General features: G+C 49.5%; 6 protein-coding genes across 6 annotated transcripts; 1 reads left to right on the top strand and 5 right to left on the bottom strand.

The window, feature by feature from the left end:
* Window positions 1-245: 245 nt before the first annotated feature.
* Window positions 246-2,389, bottom strand: AYL99_10929 (hypothetical protein; the record flags this gene model as incomplete). Its single annotated transcript, XM_018842435.1, has 5 exons — window positions 246-888; window positions 952-1,385; window positions 1,441-1,790; window positions 1,877-2,071; window positions 2,125-2,389. The coding sequence occupies 5 exons, from the start codon at window positions 2,387-2,389 to the stop codon at window positions 246-248; spliced, it is 1,887 nt and encodes a 628-aa protein (XP_018687848.1).
* Window positions 2,390-4,658: 2,269 nt separating this feature from the next.
* AYL99_10930 (L-lactate dehydrogenase) lies at window positions 4,659-5,635 on the bottom strand (the record flags this gene model as incomplete). Its single annotated transcript, XM_018842436.1, has 4 exons — window positions 4,659-5,045; window positions 5,101-5,363; window positions 5,419-5,535; window positions 5,584-5,635. 4 exons carry the CDS (start codon window positions 5,633-5,635, stop codon window positions 4,659-4,661), a joined length of 819 nt encoding a protein of 272 aa, XP_018687849.1.
* A 3,464-nt stretch (window positions 5,636-9,099) lies between these two features.
* On the bottom strand, window positions 9,100-9,966 carry AYL99_10931 (hypothetical protein; the record flags this gene model as incomplete). The annotated part of the gene is made up of 2 exons (XM_018842437.1): window positions 9,100-9,840; window positions 9,895-9,966. 2 exons carry the CDS (start codon window positions 9,964-9,966, stop codon window positions 9,100-9,102), a joined length of 813 nt encoding a protein of 270 aa, XP_018687850.1.
* A 1,006-nt stretch (window positions 9,967-10,972) lies between these two features.
* On the bottom strand, window positions 10,973-12,641 carry AYL99_10932 (hypothetical protein; the record flags this gene model as incomplete). Its single annotated transcript, XM_018842438.1, has 5 exons — window positions 10,973-11,153; window positions 11,203-11,246; window positions 11,305-12,108; window positions 12,155-12,402; window positions 12,461-12,641. The coding sequence occupies 5 exons, from the start codon at window positions 12,639-12,641 to the stop codon at window positions 10,973-10,975; spliced, it is 1,458 nt and encodes a 485-aa protein (XP_018687851.1).
* A 585-nt stretch (window positions 12,642-13,226) lies between these two features.
* AYL99_10933 (hypothetical protein) lies at window positions 13,227-15,161 on the top strand (the record flags this gene model as incomplete). The annotated part of the gene is made up of 7 exons (XM_018842439.1): window positions 13,227-13,290; window positions 13,397-13,673; window positions 13,727-13,775; window positions 13,832-14,054; window positions 14,105-14,441; window positions 14,496-15,004; window positions 15,064-15,161. 7 exons carry the CDS (start codon window positions 13,227-13,229, stop codon window positions 15,159-15,161), a joined length of 1,557 nt encoding a protein of 518 aa, XP_018687852.1.
* A 105-nt stretch (window positions 15,162-15,266) lies between these two features.
* Window positions 15,267-19,919, bottom strand: AYL99_10934 (acetoacetate-CoA ligase; the record flags this gene model as incomplete). Its single annotated transcript, XM_018842440.1, has 5 exons — window positions 15,267-16,238; window positions 16,290-17,195; window positions 17,761-18,178; window positions 18,318-19,249; window positions 19,296-19,919. The coding sequence occupies 5 exons, from the start codon at window positions 19,917-19,919 to the stop codon at window positions 15,267-15,269; spliced, it is 3,852 nt and encodes a 1,283-aa protein (XP_018687853.1).
* Between the last annotated feature and the right edge of the window lie 324 nt (window positions 19,920-20,243).

Genomic DNA, 20,243 nt, shown 5'->3' on the forward strand with positions numbered 1-20,243 from the left:
GCTATAGAAAGGTAAGATATCGAGATTAAAAGAGATCTAAATTAGTTCTCGGACCGTTTCTAATCGACTACGCGCTCGATTAGAAGCGAGACTCTTTCTATAAGAAATACTCCGAAATATTCGGGTCGAATTTATACTAAGACTACTCCCGTAACCTTAATTTTGTATGTGTTCCGGCCAGAACTCACCGGAATATAGTAGCTAGAGATATATCGCCTTTAGCTATGAAGCCTCGCCCCACTTCATTAGTTCTTCTCCTCAATAGTATATGACTGAGGCTCACTAATGGAGACCTCCTCTATGTCCTTCTGCGCAATAACAAACCCCTCGGGTAGTAAGTTGAGTTCGTCTTCCTGCTGGTCCAGAGACCAGAATTGCCAGATAAATATGCAGCCACCAATAAAGGCAACGACTGCAAATACACCGTAGTTCCAGATCAGCAACGGATCGCCCGAGAGACGATTCAAAGCCTCTGCAATAGCAGCCGAAATAGCATTGGTAAATAGAGCAATGGCCTGGATCAGAGATCGCATATTCTTGGGTGCTTTGGAGTATGCATACTCAAGGGACGTGATTGATGCAAAAATCTCGGAAAGGGCAATAAGGACATAGCATCCTGTTTGAATCCAGACATTGAGGGGCGCTGGATTAACGGTACCATCATCGTTGAAGCAGCTGTTGGCCTGGTATCCGCAGGGTGACCTCTTATAAATGTAATATTGAACGACAGCAGCCCAGATCATAGCTGCGGCTGCAAGCCAAAAGCCAGCGGTGATCTTCTTGAGCGCCGTGAAATTGAAGCCGAGTTTTCGAAGACCAGGATACAAGAATGAGTCACAAAGAGGGATGAAAATGATCAAAGCGAATGGATCCAGGTTGTTTAGGACACTACGCAATGCTCTTGTCAGTCTGTTTTCAGAAGGAACGAGGATAAAGCGAATATGAACTTACTCGTTTGGGACCCCTTTCAGCTGCATCGTACCAGCCTGAGCTGTTAGATTGTTCGTTAACTGGTTATAAGCTAACCAGTATAGTGGAAAATAACAGAAGACTGCGCAGGCGGCAAAGCCTCGTCGGACCTCGTCTACCCAAGCATCATCAAAGGTCATCCATCTGGGTCGTTGGGAGGGTTGAATGTTAGATGGCTTAGCGGCTTCCCAGATCGAACCGTTGCTGGTGCGCTTCCACATGGTAACTGGGTTCAAAGACCAGCGACCCTTCATTCCGTAGAAGAGGCAGCGGAAAGCTTTGGTAACGACGGAGCCAGCCGGTGGTCTTTGTTGATAGCGCTTGCGGCCCCACCACATAACCACAGGAGTTGTCAAGAAGGCCACAAGAGGTAGGAGGAACGAGAGCCAGAATCCGACATATTTTTCAGCGTAGACCTAGATAGCACGGTAAGCTTTGGACAGCGGACACGGTTCTTAAAGGGGAGCATACCATGCCGATTTGGCCAACGAGTGCGCCGATGTTGATGAAGAGGTAGAAGTAGTGATAGATTCTGCTCTGCGTGATGATGGGATCCACAATTACTCGTTCTCCGGAAGGTAAAGTCTTGACGAAAGCTCTGGTCACAGCAATCTGTTCAACGATCAAGGGCGAAATATTGGGTTTGAAGCTACCCGTCCCAAATCCCATGATGATTAGACCGATCATGAAGACGGCGTAGCAGGCAGTGGTGTGGGTGATGACCGGTGGTATAGCAGAGATGACAAGGATGATATGACCCACGATGGCAATGGCAATGGAGACACAGATGGTCTTATATCTTCCCCAGTGTTCATCGGCGACTGTTTTCAAGTCAGCATTCACCCTAACACCTCGGACCGCTGAAGCGTTGAAAGCTATTGTGTATATGCGCACAAGGGAAACTTACTGTAAGCACCCAGGAGGGGCACACAGTACACCCAGAAATTGTTGAAGGTGTTAATACCGTTGGCAGCCTGGGGACCTTGACCAAGAGCACCCGATATACCCTGGTCGGTCCCACCACCGGCGCCAGTGTTGTGGTGAGATCCTGGCGGGCCATTGGGCGCAGGAAGTGGAAGAGCGTGATTGACGAAGTTGGAGTCTATGACGCCGTTTAGTAGTCTGGGCGAGCAGCAAGTCAGATTGTAGACGTACAAACAACCTGAGTTCCGTAGTAGGAGAAGCGTTCGCAAAGCTCCACGAATGCGACCGTGTAGACAGCCCAAGGAATCGGGGCAGCGACTCTGCGAAGAGCATTGGGTCCATGAAGGTCCTCTCCCGTGGGGACCTTTTCATAATCGGAGTCACGGCGGGAGAATTGCACGACCTCGTTCTTGGTGACGGAGACACGACGGCCATTGTCGGTGTCCAGGTGCTCCAGACCACCGGCCTGGATGATCTCGGGGTTGTCGACGGGCATGATTGGGATCGAGTTGAGCGCGACGTGAACGAGAGAAGAGATGGGCCTCTGATCAACCTCTGGATCCTGGGCCGGGGATGATCTTTATAGCTGATGGCTCTCGCAGCATGTTCACGCGCCACTTCTCAAGTCGGCAGGAGCGAAGAACGGTATGGGCGTAACAGCCGTTTGATGCATGCAGTTGCAGGCGGCGACATGATGGGCAGTTCTGGGCACACAGATCCTGCCAGGGGCTCGTGGCGAACATTGGCCGGCTGTTTGGGCGAGTTGATCTCAGGTTACATTTGACTCCATAATTGATATCGGGGAAATGAGGTTTTCTCTCCATGATTTGAGTACGCAGACTTGGCAATGGCAGGCCAAGATCCAAAGAGAGAGCTTGTCTGGCTTGATCCTGTCAAGCTTCGCTAGCGAACGTCGGAGGTGCTAGGCTCGTTCAGGGGAAGTGCCCGAGCGGACTCATGATTGACCAAGGAACCTGCTGAGTGGCGGGATTGCGACATCTCCTCATCAATGACCAATCGCCCAACGCTCCAGAACAAATTCCCCCCAAACTCTCTTTTCGACTTCATTCGTCGGCCACGTCCGAGTGCAACCTTAATGTTACGTTACGATAGTTCAACGACCTACCTCTTCCGCCCACTATGTCCCGCTCGTTTATTTCTTGGCAGCGCCCGGGGATTCGAATCCTTAGCTCCTGTTTGTACTACATCCCTGCCGGACCGAATCAATGCCACTTACATCCTCTGCATGTTCGAATCCTTTCCTCGTAAGGCAATCGCCCTCCCAACCCTGGACAGTAGCAAAGCCTCGTATCATGAAGAAGAATATCCAGGGGCAAAAACAAGCATTCCAAGACGTCATTAGTCTCAGAGGCAAACTGCCGAAGCGTGAGTGACCTTGCTCTGGGCTCGAAAAGCTCAACGTGCTCAGCGAACCTAGGTTTCTTTCTGTATGGGGAACGCCCGGCAGATGCGGAGATGGAACGGTAATCTATCACGCGAGCATCAACTAGCGAATGATAATGCTGGTGCCCGCGGGTGACATTATTCTGGAAGCAAGGAAGCGGGGAGTCTAGAACTGACGGGTAACAGGGAATATGCCCCCCATATGGCTTCGTCTGGATAGAACACCAGGTCTCCACGAAGTCTACCGAGGCATTGGTGATCAGTTCTCCTGGGTCGGGTTTCCGGGAGCAAAGCTTGAGAGGACACGCCGTCCCGTTTCCGACAGGGTTGGGATCTCGCCGAGAAGAGGGCGGTCAGACTTCCTTTTGCTTCGGACTGATCTCGGTCTAAGAACTGAAGGTTGGTCCAACTGGATTCTCCCGCTTTGAGAATTTGCTGGCTTTCAGAGGCGGCGAGGAACAAGGCAGTATGAGGAAGAGAGATTGCGTAATTCTCTTGGAAGCTCGATATCTCGAGACTCTGCTGTTCATGTGGGTCCCATTCTCCACGTTCCAGCAGCTTTTGCTCCTTATCCCCCTCCATGTTCTGTGCCCTCCGCCCTGCTTGGATTTCGTGTTCTCAGACCACAGCAATTCCTTGAAGCCTTGTATTCTTGTAATTTTGTTAAAGATCACACGTATGTCAAATATGTGACTTGGTAGATCTATGACATTACATCTCTTTCATCAGGCATAAGCCGGTTTCACCGCTCATGTTGACCTCGTCCTTGCAGCCACAGTGGTATCACCGCGCCGAGGACAAAGGGAACTGCGTTCCTGCTCAATCTGCTGGCATTACACATATGGCTTCGAGGAGTTGGCGAATACAGTCTCTCTTTTCTAGGTCGTCTTTCAGTTCTTTGGGTCATTATGGAAGTCGTTATCCACAAAAGGTACATAACTATTCTCTTTCAACATGGCAATAAAAGCAGAATCAAATCACAATCAAATCACAATCAAATCAGCAGTCGCGTCATAACTTCCATTAGCGAACCCAGAATCAGTACATCTTGATGGAAAACTACGACGAAGATCAGATTCTACACACTTTGAGAGAAATATCGACTATCGAAGCCGGATTCAAATCCAACAAATTGACCTTTCCTTTTCGGCAATCTACCGATATCTCCGCCGAGACGGTTCTATCGGAGCCCTCTCCTGCTTTGATTACAAAAGCGTCCAGGTTTTCTCGGTGTTGGCGGGGCATCAAGCGCAGACTCTCACAGCGCGAAAGGAAATGAGTGTTGATTGGTGAAGGTATCGGTAAATACTTTAACGCAAGAAATCATTACAAGTGCACCAAGCGCTTTCTCCGCCTCTCCCCTACTTCTGCGCCTGCTCTGCTTCTTGGATAAATTTCTTTAGAGTGTCGGCACTCTTGTGTAACAGACCTCTCTCCTCTTGGTTCAGTGGGATGCTGAGAGATCTGATTATTCCCCGCCGCCCAAGGACTACTGGTAAACTCAAGCAGCATCCATACTCGGCAACCCAGTGAGAGATTGGACGAACATTTCGTTGGTCAAACAAGATCGACTTGCAGATGGCAGCACTCAGGGCTCCAATGCCGTAGGCTGTGGCCCCTTTCGCTTCGATGATCTTTGCTGCTTTGTCTTTCGTTTCCAGCGCAACGGCTTTGCGATCGATAGACGCTCCTGGCAAGAGACACTGATCCAGTGGCACAGCGCCAACGGTGACGCAGGACCAAGCCACCTATGCATTGTGGTCAGCATAAAAATCGACCTATTATTGCACCTTGGCTTATCACCATCTGCGATTCTCCGTGCTCCCCCAGCACATAAGCATCCACGCTGCCAGCATCAACACCGAGCTTTGCAGCCAAGATACCTCTCAGCCTTGCACTGTCGAGGAAGGTCCCACTCCCAATGATTTGGCCTTTGGGTAAGCCAGAATACTTCTGGCAAAAGTAGGTCAATACATCCACAGGATTTGCTACCAGCAAAATGACGGTGTCTTCGCGGAATGGCTTCATATCATATGTGGCGGACTTTAAAATGGCCAAATTGCGACCTAGAAGATCCGTCCTTGATTCGCCTGGAAAGATGATACTCAGCAGTGTCCGTACGTCGGAGGCCAAATCGCGAACTTGCCTTGTCTCTGCTTCGCCCCGGCACTGATAACGATGATATTGCACTGTCCTGCCTCCTTGTGAGTTGCGGACCGAATCCTGACTCCACCGCCACTGTAGGTTGATCAGTCGACTGCCAGGCCTCGCGTCGGTGGTACGAACCCAACAGCACCGTGATAAGTGGTTGTATCTTCGAGGTCTCTGACTTGTGCATCTCGTTGTTTGGTGTTTGGGTCAACCAGAAGAATCTCGCTAGCAACGGGATTCAAGATTAGGCAGAGTGCTATTGCTGAGCCAACACTTCCAGCGCCTAGGATTGCAATACGCGATCTATCAGTCGCCACTTCAGGGTCCATAGGCGAGGGTTCCATATCAACGGATTTGATCAACTTATCACAAGGATGTCTGTATGGGGTTCTGAGTTCGCAGCGCGAGTAGAGAAAAGAGAAAGCGATGAGAGCGAGGCTAGGAGAGTAACCGAACATAAGGCTTCCCGGCTACCAGGGAACTTCGCATTGGTAGCTGGGAAGTGCTTGGCTCGCCCAGTGTAGAGTCATGTGTAAGGAGGGGTAATTTGTACTATGACGCTTAGGAAATCTTTTCCTACTGCCCCACTCGTTGGCTTCCAGAAAGGCAGGCTCATCTCATACACAACGATTATAAACTTGGATTTTCCATGGGTGAGACAAGACACATACAGTAAGTCCTATGTTGATGTTGACCCTTCTCTCCGTAGGAGCCTATGAAGGTTTCCTCTCTAGATCGGCTGTTGTCATCTGAATTCCATCTCTAAAGGATTTGCAAGCCAGTGTTTCGAGTGCAGTGACGCGCCGCGACAGCCAGAGCACGCAAACATGCATTCATTCTACATTAACCCCTTTACATTTGCTTGATTGGTGGTAACTTGGCTCCACATCCGTTGCAAAACTTATCGCCAGTCTTGCACTGGGTGCCACAACCAGAACAGAACAAGACACCAACTCCCCGTTGTGCAGATGGACCACCTTTCTGCTATTGAGCGGATTGTTCCTCGGATTTTGCTCTTGCCTTGTCTCCTTCTTCAAGCTCGACCGCCATCCTGATTCTTTCTTTCTCCTTTTGTAGTTCCCTCTCCTGATTTTTGTGCTCCTCCGCCCGTCTTCTGTCTTCCTCCCTCAGCTGAGCTTCTTGAGAAGCTTGACGCCTCTGAACCTCGTACTCCATGGCCTGCTGACGTTTCATTTAGGCCTGCATACCACGTCTCGCGCCAGCCCTGGAAACCCCCGAGACCATTGCAACGCCAACAAGCGGGCGTCTAAGCATTTCTACCCAATAGACTTATTGGTGATCTCTTATTTTTTCAACCAGGCGAACAGTCTCACGGATGGCGAAGATGCGTGGAATGGAACTCTGCTATAAAGATTTGAGATCCTCTTAGAACGATTGTCGTTGTGGACGCTGACGGGACTGGAAGTTTCGTATACTTGAGTAGGAGTCACAGGTCTAGAGACAAAATGGATTAGATAGAGTTCTTTAGAGCAGTGACCAGAGAAAAGGCTCCTGAAGTTCTTGCAAATTTAGGACGCCAGTTGCAACGCAAGAATCATCGACTCAATATATTGTCTACGAACTTATTTTTTCCCAGCTGAATATAATTAAATGCGGATGAGATTGCTTGTGCAGGTGTCGCATAGCAGCTCTAGTCGGCAACTGCTCGGCAGGCCCGGTTGGGCTGGTCGATGAGGAGTAAAAGAAAGGCTATTCAGAGCAGCTGAGAAATGACCTAGAGGCAAGGGGGTTCCGGAAAGTTTCGTTTGCTTGAGAGCCAAGACACATAGCGACAGGATATATTGGTAAATTCGTATGGACAAGCTACAAACCGATTGTCAGTCAAGTTAGCTTTCTAGGCCACACTGTTTTCATTGACAGTGTGAAGTCTGTGAATCCCACTGTATCCTGGTAGGTTAGTCTGATACTCGGCTGTTTCTATATTCCTGAAATCCCGTAGGTAAATATAGGGGGGTTTTGGTTGTACGTCCACGCGAGCGAAATGAGCTGTTTCAACAGATCATGGCCCAGCCGGCCCCAATTTATCTCTTCGCCGATGCAGGACATCTGCAGATGCCAGGAGAAGCTGCGAATGTATGGTCATCCTCTCATTGCTAGTTGAAAGCGGCAACAAACGGCGAGGTAGATAGCTTACGCCGCCCACTTGGCGACACCATCATCTATTCCCTTTCAACTATTAGACAAATTGAAACACACAAGACGTACATTCTGATGTAACGCCGGCGTGATATTGGAGTGTGCAGGGCGCAATCCTTCGGGAAATGGAGTAGGATCTCGATAGATTTGGGTCTTCCACTTGGCCAGGGATCTGCGTCATTCTGATGCTGCAGTGGCTTCAAGATGCAGAAGCGCATTCCAGATCTCCCCGATGGTACCCGTGAATGACGTAGCATCAGCCGTGGGCTTAAGTATGAGCTCTGAGTGTTCCCAACTTTTGTCAATATAAGAGTGTAGGGCCTTCCAACAAGATGAATGATGGTGTGTTCAATGTCGTAGCTCGGTGCGATTTGCTTGAGAATAGACTGTGCCATGAAGTTTCAACATACCTTATCTGACAGGAACTAGCTTCTGTGGGTGAAATGATGTGGAAAAAAAAGCGTCTTTGTTTGACTCTTGAGCACTTTGTCTTCGAGGTAGCTGGGGGCCGCGGAATTTGATACTGCCGTTGGCTGTGTGGGACTGGCACATCTCCTTGTGAGTGATTATGCCCATTAAGTGTGAAAGCAATACCGCCAGGTTATCTAGCTGTACAAATCCTCCAGCATGCACTTTTCAGTGCTTGCACGGATCCCCAGTTCCGGTTGTGCAGTTCTCAGAGCACCACACAGCTGTCGAATCCCTTTAGCATGTTCCACGTGCTCAAAAAGCTCAATTATCTCACTGTTCGAACTTGAGGGCTCACCAAATTTAGGAAAGAAGAAATGAGGTGGTGCGGTTGTTGCGACCAAATTCCCCATCGACACTCAACTCAGCTTAGGGACTATACTTCCCAAGTTTGCTGACTAGGCACTTGAGTTTAATCAGATCAGGTAGCATTCAGTATCAAAAGTAATGCCGAGGCTGAGGCTGAGCCAAGTTCGTCATCAGACGTCCAGGCCAGGAGCTAAGCAGTTAAACCCACCTTTTACATCGTCAACCAATTAGTTATATGGCAAAGAATCTTTTCAATCAGCAGTAAGAGAGTGGGGAAGTACACCGCAACGTGTTGATTTGCCGAGTAAACGCTGACTTTGGTGACAGTGGATGCATTGTCAGTGGCTGAGGAGCGACATCTGGCATGCAGCCCTTTCGCAAGTCCCGCAAGGGCGGTCGGCTCGCTAAACAAGATTGTTACAGCTCCAAACCCATCCTTGCGTTGCGCGTTTTTCTCCTCCCTATTCCAATGGATGGTTGGCAGCGTCGTGCTGTCACCTAGGGGGAAATATTTATGCCTAGTCTGTAAATGGTGCGTCCGTGCATCGTCTTGAGCGGCGGCGAGAGAGGAAGAAACACTGGGTTAAAGGCACTGGTTGGGAAAAAGAGGGAGATCTCGCTTTGCAAGTGACATCCACTAAAAGATTGCTGACGCGATTGGATGGATGGACTTATCAGGCCATTGCATCTCAGTCTTGATCCCTACAGAAAAATATGTCAAATAATAAAGACGGGCATAACCACTGGCAGAATCTCAGTCCACCTTCTTTCCGATTGAACCTTCCAAAACTCCTGCAGGGCCGCCAGAGCGGTCGGTATATTATGGAATCTGGTACGCGAGAATACCTCTTGCAATCGCATTGTAAAGAACTGGCGATGTTCCAGGATTGAACTTTCCGCTGCAGCAATAAAGTACACCCACACGAGTGTATGATGCCCTGGTGTAGCAGGATGGATTTTCTCGCACAGACTCTTGAGTCGTCCGAGGTCCGGGACTGTCTCATAATGAGCTGGACCGCATGTGACCCGTTTCAGGTATATATTGCAGGCCATGTGTATGGCGGACTTATACATCCCAATCTGGGGCGCAAGCGTAGGGTGGAAAATGGCTGCATTGGAAATGAAGTCAAAGTACGCAGCAGGCCGGGCACTCAGAGTCAATGTGCCTGAGCTTTCTCCCAGCAGAGGTTGGGCAAAGAGCGTCATCATGCGAGTTTGTTCCATTAGGAATGAGTGCATCACGCTGTCCCGGCCATCTCTAGTGTTCGCAGCGGCGAGGTGCTGAAGAATTTTGAACAAGTAGGGCAGGTTGGTACCTCCCGTGATCGTTTCGCCAGTCAACAGGATAATTATGGTAGTCCAAGCGGAGACGTCCACAAGATCAGCTTGAGTGGACGTGCGGAAGCGAAGCTCAGAAATGATAGACTGAAATCCAGCTTCAGCACGAGACTGAAGACCCTGCCGTTGATTAGCGAGATGATGCATAGCAACGACGCACACCGCAGATCTGACAAGCTGATCTTCAAAGGCAAGAGGAAGTATAAGATCACGGTAGCCGTTGAATTTGCCGTCCAAGACCACCATGACTGGTGCAATTGTTGAAGAAAAGTGCGCAAATAATTCTCGATACTGTGGACCAATAAGCTCGAGGGATGTTGGAATCTCGTTGTGGCAGATTCCATCATGATGCATCGAGTTGCACAAAGGGCAAGATGTGAGTTCAAGTGTCAATTCTGGCGAGTTCCATGCAGAATCCCCCCGGGACGGAAGCACTCCCTCGTCGTCTGAAAGGTCAGCCGGGAACGTGGGCAAGTCATGGTCTCCGTCGGAACGCAGTTCGGTGTTCTCAGACTGGTAGGATATTGACGCTGGATTGAGTCGTTCGAGGATCGAAGTCGTCGTACCATCCGGCCATACTAGAACGGGCGTTGTTGTTTCCTCGGGTTGCCTTTGGGCACTTGCAACCTGGTCGGCTGGGGCTGCCCGGCCCGCAAATCTACCACGGGAAGCTATACCTTCGTTGAACCTGTATCGTATTCCATAGCCGGGACATTCAAGACCTTTCCTTAAGCATTTATTGCATCTTGGACGGGATTGATCGCACTTGATGCGTCGCTGCGAGCAATTGTGGCATCCTATCTCTGCACTCAGCGCGAATCTCTGATTGGAAACTTGGCAAACTCACCGGACAGCTCCTTCGGCATTTTGTCTGTGGGGATCAAGCGACATTACAGATCTTTCATTGGGAGGCATATCGAGGTAGGGTTCTGGGCATTGAGATCAAGAAGAGAGGTGCTTTGTGAGAACAAGAGATCTGGGAGGCGTTGAGATCGTGCACGTGGTCATGATCTCTCACGCCAATTCCCCGGCCAAAAATTTCTTTGTGACTGATAGTTTTGCCAAGACAATGTAATGACTGTTCGCGCTCGATGGTATTACATATTGGCCGCGCCTCAAATCACATGGTACGCCAGCTTCAGCCACTTCCCCAGCCACCCAGCAGTCCGAATGGTGGAAGGTGATACATTTCATGCCATATCAATGGAGCTTTTAGATTATCTATACGCCGCCTGTCACAACCGACTCGTCCTCAAACTGGGAGCAGCTCCTGTCGGACTGTCGAAGCTGCTTCAGTTCCTGATTGAATGGCGCCATCGATAAAACTCCTCCATCCCCCAGCAGCCCAATCCGAGTTAGCAAAGAGTATGGGTCCTTGCCGCTTCCTGAGAGCTTCCAGGTACCGCACCTCCATACCCGGTCTGTACCACACCCTGAACACCGTTAGACTTGGCAGTGAAACTTAAATGGTAGCCTTCTCACCATGCTCCTCTGGCGAACTCATCTTTAGACCAATTATGAAATACCTATTGAGATAATTGTCAGCCCCGTCGATCCTAGGCCATCCAGAGTTCTTGCACTCACCACACGGTCAATTTCCATAGGACCAAATTCTTTGATTGCGCGAAGGGTCTGATTGATGTCCTCATCAGCATGCATATGGTTTGCATCACATCCAAAAAAGACGCAATGGGTTTTTCCTGTAGGGGTCATGCCATCTGCCACCCCAATGACAAGTTTGTTCTGAGGATAGGTGACACCGCTCCACGACCTCATTTCTGGGTCTTTGATATCTGCGTGGACTTTGACACACTGATTGACATGCTTTAACGCCGCAGCCTCATGCTTCGCCTGCTCCAAGGGTGGATTGAATTCGATCTCCCCGAGTACATTCAGTGGCGACGTGCAAATAACTCTTTTAGCCGAAAAATGCTGACCGTCCCTTGTCCAGACTTCTACTAGCCCCTTTGATGAGTCGATACGAGTGACGGGGGTGTTGAAGGAAAACGATAGATTACCGCTTGCCAACGACTCCTCGAAGAATCGCTTCGCGAAACTGGATTGGCCGCATTTTAGCTTGAAGACGATGATGGTGTCCAGAAGCGTTTTGTAGTCGTAATTTGCAGCTGCCCACCAGCGGAGGAAGTCCAGAAACGACGAATTTTCCGTCGTTCCGCCACTGCAAAGGAGCACAAAGGCCTCGACAGCGTGCCTCTCGTCGCTGGACAGGTCGTGGTTGATTTGGGCTATTCTGTCTGCCACCGATAGATTTGCATATTTGAACACATCTTTGTTCCAGTATGCGTTAAATGGAAAAGGCATCACGCTCCGCCCAAGGTTGCCGTCGACATTGACGAATTTCTCAATGGCCCGCCCGAAAAGTGAATCCTGGAGGCGGTCAACTAAGAAGACACAAGGGCCTCAACTGTCTCACCTCTTCCTCGTGACTCATATTTCTGAGACCATCTGTTGTCTTGAAGGTGAAGAAATTGTGTTTCTTGCTGTAATCGGTAGAGTGCACCAGCTCGTCTTTCATGCCATATCTTGAGAGCTCGCGATATACGTGTGGCTGAAACCAGTGAACCCATGTGCCTCCCATCTCATAAGGATACCCGTCGATCTCGGATGACCAAGTTCGGCCACCAAGTCTATCTCGACCTTCTAGTATCAATGTCTTCAATCCTGCGCTCTCGTCAGCCGAAGCAAAAGCCGATATAACATATGAGCTCAGGAAACTGACCGGAAGTTGATGTATCTCTGGCGGCGGTAAGCCCTGTATACCCTGCTCCGATCACAATCACGTCAAGCACGGCGCGGGGATTTTGAATCATTTGGGATGGCTCTATGACTGCAATGGAAGGGATACCGGCTTGAAGTCCAGTGGTCGGAGTCCAATGCCAGCCCTCTCGTGATCTGAGCATGTTTATTTCTTGCTTATGACAACAATATAGTATGTTGTTAAAGTTGATTGAAGTTGGAAAACTCTTCGTGATCCATGAATGGGAGGCCCAACCATGGAAATAAATAATTTTCGAAAGCAGGCGAGTGAAACTCTGTCACAATTTTGCTTTGTCGTTTTAGGCAACAGAGAAAGCACTCTACCACGATTTCAAGGCTGAACAGGCTAAATTAAAGACCTTTGATCAAGGCCTCGTCGTCCCTGAAATCTTGATTGGCATGGGCGGATGGCAAATAATGTGGACTTCCGTCCGAGCTTCCCTTTCTGAGAAATACAGTTTAGTTTTGTGAATGTGCAGGGACGCTTATCAAACGCGGTTAGATAACTCAGTTGACATTCCTCTTTTGGACAACTATAGTCCGGGGTAACGGGGGGTGTGGGTCGCGTGCATGTTCCACTGCTTCCCATCAATGCATCCAGACGTTCATGCGTTAATCTATAAAGCGACTTGATTTCACAGCTTCGGATGTATACCTGTTCAAGCACCTCCTCCTGTCCATAGCAGTCTGCCCATCTGGTCCACTGAGAGCACCAAGCAACCAGCAAAATGAGTTCCATCGAGAGAGAAAAGGTCACTTATGGAAGGCAAACTTTCAACGAGCTGGACCAAGGTATGCACCTACTTGTTTACTTCACAGAGTTTTCTTCGCGGTAATAACCACGAAGTCCAGCAAAGATATATGTGAATATACTGACATGTTACGTGTATGATCTCAGCTGAGACTCAAAATCAAGGAACATTCCGGACTGTCGAGCTCTCTGCCTTGGGCCTGCGCCAAGAGACCCAGCGAGACATTGGGCCTCTCGATACCGTATGTGTTGGCTGGAACATTTGCAATAGCTGGGCCGGAGTGGCGGCGACTTTGGCTTTGTCAATTGCTCAGGGCGGTTCGGTGACCCTCATCTATGGTGTCGTTGTCTGTTTCATCATGGTTGGATGCAGCGGCTTGAGCATGGGAGAACTTGCATCGGTCTATCCTACCGCCGGAGGACAGTAAGCTCGGTCTCCATTCAGTTCAAGAACAGGAACATCCTCACTTGCTACAGGTACCATTGGACATCTATATTAGCTCCCCAAAAAGCGAGTCGTTTCCTAGTATGCTCTTCATCTATAAGCCAATGGAGGAAGATCACTACTGACATCCGGGACAGAGCTATGCATGTGGCATCATCAATGCTTATGCCTGGGTTGCTACCACGGCTGGAATCACCATCATCGTCCCGCAAGTCATCCTGGCCATGGTTAACCATTACCAAAATGATTACGTGGCTCACACGTGGCATTATTTTCTCCTTTATCAGGCCGTTAATTTTGCGGTCTGCATGCACAACATCTTCTCACTGAAAAGGGCCATGTGGCTAAATGATATGTCATGTAAGCACAGTCTCTGCTGTCTGTTAACACTAAGCTGACCTTCGCGACAGTTGTTATCACTCTGACAGGCTTCGTTACGATCATCGTTACGTGCCTCGCCCGAGCACCCTCGAAACGGAGCAGCCACTTTGTTTGGACGAATTTCGTGAATAAAAGCGGCTGGCCGGCTGGTATAAGCTTCCTCACAGGCTTGGTATCACCTAACTACATGTACGCAGGCATTGACGGCGCAGTCCATCTTGCCGAAGAATGCAAGCAGGCCGAAAAGGTTGTCCCCAGGGCGCTCGTCAGCACGTTAACGATTGGATTTGTGACAAGTTTCTCGTTCGCGGTTTCAATGACATACTGTATCACAGACTTCGATGCTGTCCTTAGCACACCTACTGGGTGAGTTCACGAGAATAGCCCCGTGTACAAAGAACGGTTGTTGACGCAGGACAGATTTCCGATCTATGAGATATGGCTACAGGCGACCAGATCTAGTGTCGCAGCCACAAGCTTCATGGCCATTCTCCTTACAGCGGCTATAGTGGCTCTCATCGCTGTTCAACAGACTGCTTCACGCCTGACGTGGTCCCTCGCAAGAGATGAAGCTTTGATTTGGTCCAGATTCATCGGCCGTGTCCATCCCTCCCTGCAGGTCCCAGTGTGGGCGTTGTTGGCTAATAATGCCATTGTATTTGTCATCGGCTTCATTTTCCTCGGCTCTTCGACCGCTTTCAATGCCTTCATCGGGACGGGCCTCATCCTGCAACAAGCAACATATGCGATTCCGGCCGCGCTCTTGATTTATCGGAAACGGTCTCCAATGTACCTGCCTGTCAACAGGCCATTCAGGTTATTTGGCCCTCTTGGCTGGGTAGTGAATTTCTCTACTGTCGCTTTTGCTATCGTGGTCTTGATCTTCTACGACTTTCCTGTTGTCGTCCCTGTTAGCGGTTTCAACATGAGTAAGTTTGCTGTGAAGTCTCTACTTGTGTGTCAATATTCTTCGACTAACCCGGGGCAGACTATACTTCTGGTGTGATAGGAGCCATGGCATTATTTGCGGCGCTTAACTGGGTGTTGTATGCCGCGAAGTCATACCACGGCCCAAGACTGGATTGAAAGAACTACAAATGTGTCAGTGATGCTATTACGAGTAGTCTTGAGCTCCGTGGCGGCATTTTACACTCTCACGTGTGGATTTTGAAGCCCGTACGTATTTAGTATCTAATAATCCATCAAACCTAGTTCCAAGTCGTCTATCCAGCTTCCAAAAGGATCCATGTCACCGAAGAACGAGATGCTTTGGCCCCCAAGTGGAGGATCGATGTGTTCAGCTTCGCCGTCTTGCGTATCAGATGGGTGGTAGTCACAGCCGATGCTGATGGAGGCTGAGTTTGAATGTAATGGTGGCAGGGCTCCTGTGGCAGAGCAATCTTGTGCTAAGAGCTGGTACTGCTTGCAAAGCTGCGGACCAAAGTCTTCAACAAACGGCGCAAGCCTTCCAACATCGTGATCAGGCACATCGCCGAGGCTTGGACTCCGCAGTGTGAGCCTTTTTATCTCACCTAACGCTGCGAGAGCACCCTCTGCGGATCCCCACCTCTTCTTCAATTCTGTCAGAGATGATTGAATAATGAACAATGAATCTTCCGCAGATTCTGTGAGAAACTTGTATCTCAATGCCAACACCTGAGCAAGGCCAGCTGCAAAAGCGTAGAATGTAAATACTGGCCCGCAATGACAGAGCTCGCCTCTGTTCAGGAAATCTTCGAACATCCCTGCAACAAAAGAGGATGTTATAAGTGACATACGTATGGACTGCTTTCGCGAAGCCGAGTGTCGAGACAGAATGAACAGGAACACAAAATAAGGAACCAAGAGTTGCCTTCCATGGAAGTTATAGGATCCCAACATCTTCGGCGAGCCATAAAAGAGGTGAAACTCCACAGGCAAACTTTTGATCCAACGATAAAGGGCGTTCTCTAAGGAGACCTGTATCTTTGCCGTCATCGTTTTCCGTCGAATATTTTCGGTTAAATCAGCCAGAAGACGAATGATACCAGAGAATGCTATAAATAAGCGTGCGTTGGTGTCTGGAGTTGGGAAATCACTGATGCATAGGTTGGCCACATCGCTATCGTCAAGATTAATTGTCCTTGGTCGCCCTGTCCCTATGGATATAATATCATCGCGGCACTGGGAGCTGTCAGTTAGCCGCCAGGACATACCGCTCCGACCGACACTTACAACAATTGACCACCATAGCCTCCGGCGGAGGCATGTGTTCTTCTGCGTGGTCCGCTCCTTGTGTAGTCCGATTTGGTACGCCAAGCCAGCAGCAATGCGTACCCAGAACCCGCTTGTACTTGTTGAAATATGTTCTGGGCCCGTGGGGTTGAACCACTGAAGCAAGGTAACAGCGATGGTGCAGGTAAGCGCGTCTCTTTCGTGACCCAAAATGAATATTAACCTGGCTTTTCGATAGAAATCCTCGGCAGAAGCTGATAGAATATCGCTTGATGCTACCCTGCTCCCGGCCAGGAGCACGGCGTTGAGTAAGAGAGGAGACGTTCCACGGGCCTGGAGTTCTGCCACGTCCGAAAATTCAAGGACCGGCGTCCATGGAGAACAATACTCGAAGTAGCTGTCGACGAGGCTTGCAAGAACAGATCTCTGCGGCAACTCGAAGGCTTTCTGTAGTTGAAGTAGCTCGGAGTCTGTCTGGGATATTCGTAAAGTGTCACTCTGAACTTTTACCATTTCTTCGCGAAATCTGATGTCGCCGCTCCCAATATAGTCACTTCTGCCCACGTGGCTTTCTGTGGCGGCTACATATTCAGGCGACCCGGTGAGTTCATTTCGCGTGCCTATCACGGTCATGGCCTCGATGCCCTCGGTTTGCCACTGTCTTCCAGCCTGGTGGATTAGAGTTTGAGCCTGGTCATCCGGCACAGCAACGGGCTCGGAGCTTCGAATCTTTACTGGCGTTGAGTCTTCGTCGCCATGATGCTCGGCAATAGCCTCCTGGCCTTGTGAACTCGGATCGCCTGTCGACAAGTATCGTGGGCGCTTCCTCTGATGCGGCTTGCAGAGCAGGCCTCCCAGTCTGCAATTAGTGCATGGCTGATGGGACGAGCTGAAATCACATTTGATCTGAGAGGTCCAATATCAGCCTATTCAGTCAAACTCTTTCTGGCGTTGAGTACCTTTCTTCGATGACATATGTCACACGCTTTCTTAGCCCTGGTTGACACGGACATGTATGTCACGTTTGTATGCAGAGCACGAGCTGCGCAGAGGAGTAAGTTGTTTGGCTCGACGAAATGGAAAACATTTCACAAAGACCGCTACTGAGTGCGGGGTTTCGGCTTTGTGTACGTGCCGAGACCAAAAAGATCTGTAAAGACTTGTGCACACGTATCGGGGCTGTCTAGGCTGAGGCTAATAATGTGGTGAAACGTCGCATTATCTATTTTTGAGAGAAGCAGATGTATGGTCTTCGAGTTAAAATACCACAGAGAGATGTCTGCTCTGTGAAAATGCTCATGGGCTGGAGCAGGAAGGGGACTAGGGTTGCGATGGACATTCAACCTTCACAAAATATCCACCAAAGCCTTTCGTGCCGCTGTATCACCAAAGATTTGACCACGCTGAATTATCCTAAAATGGTGAACGAAGCTGCCAAAATCTTGGGGTTATTTTACAGCCTCGCGCAGACTTGCGCCTCGAGAAGGTAGAAGTGTCGGAATGCCTCGATACATTCTGGATTTATCACGGTAGAACTTATCGTCCTTGGCATCTCCCCTGTTGAGATGACCTCTTTGACCAGAGTCTCGACCTTCTTGCCATTTGATGTCATCGGGATCGCTCTCACCTCAACCACAAACCGTGGAACGTGCCGAGGACTGAGGGACTTGCGGATTGCATCCTTCAGTAGTTGCTCTAACTTTTTGGTGAACGGACAGCCCGCACGCATGACGACAAAAAGGAATACGGACTCGTCAAAGTCAAGACCTTGCCTTTTCCGACCAACACAGAGGGTGGTGGCGACCGTGTTCAAGAAAGGAGCCGCCTCAGTGATGGAGTAGATCTCTGCGGAGCCGAACCGAATGCCTTGGGGGTTAAGGACGCCGTCACTATCAGAATCAGTATCAATACTGTTTTAGAGCTGGTGTAGTATACCTTCTTCCATGCACTACCCACCCCTTCGTGATAGGGTTGACACTCGCCCAATCATGCTGAGCCCAACATGGGAATGAATATCGCCTGAAATACGAAGCTTTGTATTTTTTACCTTCTGTATCGCCCCACATATAGACGGGCATCGAAGGAAACGGTTTTCGGCAGACAAATTCTCCCGCTTCTCCAGTATCCTTAATCGAATGGCCGTCAATAGGGTCCGCTATATCGACATCATGTCCGAGGATGGGCATTTGTATTTCTCCCGGGAAAAGTGGGCCAGCAGGGTCGGTTCCACACCAGGAAGTGACCAGGTCCGTTCCTCCAGTCACGCTTGTTAAATGCACGCTCGAGGGGAAAACGTTGTAGAACCAGTGATATTGGTCGGAAGCAAGATGAGACCCTCCGGTTTGCACCATCCGAAGATTAGAAAGATCATAATCTGCCTTGGGCTTAACCCCTGTCGATTCAAGCTCTTTGAGATACTTCGGTGAGGCGCCCCAGTAGTTCACTTTGAATCTTTCGACAATCTCGAGCATTCTCTGAGGCCTTGGCCAGGTGGGCGATCCGTCGTACAAAACGAGAGTGGCACCCATGGCCAGGTGGCCAACCATAATATTCCAGAGGACCCACGACGTACTCGAATATTGGAAGACAACCTCTCCTGGCTTCAGGGAGTTGTGCAGCTTTCCAATTTTCTTATGCTGTATAATAGCCGCATGGCTGTGCACAAGGCACTTCGGAGGGCCCGAGGTCCCGCTGGAGTAAAGAATGTAAAGCGGTGTCGTGAGCGGGAGCCTGTCAAACTTTAGTTCGTCTGCGTCTTTCGACCTTCTGAGGAAGTCAGATAGTAACTGGAAATCCTCCTCAGGTCCCGTAGGCACGACAAACAGCTCTGGATTCGGTTTGAGGAGCTTCAATATTGCAGCTATCTTGGGAGTGTTGGAGCTTTGTTTGCCTTTGTAGGTGCAGTGACTGTCGGCAAACAATATAGAAGGTTGCACTTGTTGCAGTCGAGAGGTACATCCCTGAGAGAGTTAAAATTATTCTGAGTTCATTTTCATGGTGTCCTACCTCAAGCCCAAGATCTGGAGCAATTGAAGTAAAGATAGCCGCGATGCTGGCCGAGCCAAGGAGTAAGGCAACTGACCAAACTGAGGTCGATATCAGAGCAGCAACCCTATCACCCTTTCGAATCCCGCTTCGAAGCAGAGCGCTCCTGACTCTCCGCACATTTTCCCGCAATATGGACCATGTCCAGACTTCGCCATCAAGGTGCTGGCCTTCCCTCAACCCGATTAGAGCAGGGCTTCGGTCATCGACAAGTGGCTGGATCAGCACGTTCTCCGCGTAGTTAATCGATGCCCCTTCAAAGAATGGAGGAACCTCTGAAATGGGTATGTTCGGATCGTATGCTTGTTTTATTCCTGGAGGTAACCCGGGTATCAAACCCACATAATCCCAGAGATCAACCCAGAAAGCTTGAGGGTCTGTCACGCTCCACCTGTGCAAATCGTGGGAGCCTGTTAGCCGGAGAAAAAACTTCTTGTTGACATGTTCGCGATAAATATTCATTGGTATCTGACTGGCAGGAGCTTTTGGCTTCCATATTGGAGAAAGTGGCTTTGTGCGAGTCTCAAATTCATCTCGAGGTCCATTTTGTATGGGGAAGATCTTGTTCGCTCTGGAAGCAGACATTTTGATATCTATCGACACACTCGGAATCCGAATGTCAGTTCTTGTACTAATATAATTAATTCAAAGCCGATATGGAGTATATAAAGTCCCTGATACGTATGTTCGGGTGAGCCTCGGCCGGCTGTTGAAATCGCCGCTTTACGCCGACAGCGACGTAAAGACTAAATATACGCTCCATAAAGGCTAGTGAAGCTTAGAATTCCATATGAGATCAAGATTCAAACGCCGAGTCTACGAATCATCCACTCGGCACTTAACGGCGCTGTGCGGCAAATTAGGGTGCTACTTTGGCGGGAGGGAGCATTTAATATGGGCTGACTTATC

This window comes from Fonsecaea erecta (genome assembly GCF_001651985.1).
Source record: "Fonsecaea erecta strain CBS 125763 chromosome Unknown Scaff13, whole genome shotgun sequence".
Classification (NCBI taxonomy): domain Eukaryota; kingdom Fungi; phylum Ascomycota; class Eurotiomycetes; order Chaetothyriales; family Herpotrichiellaceae; genus Fonsecaea; species Fonsecaea erecta.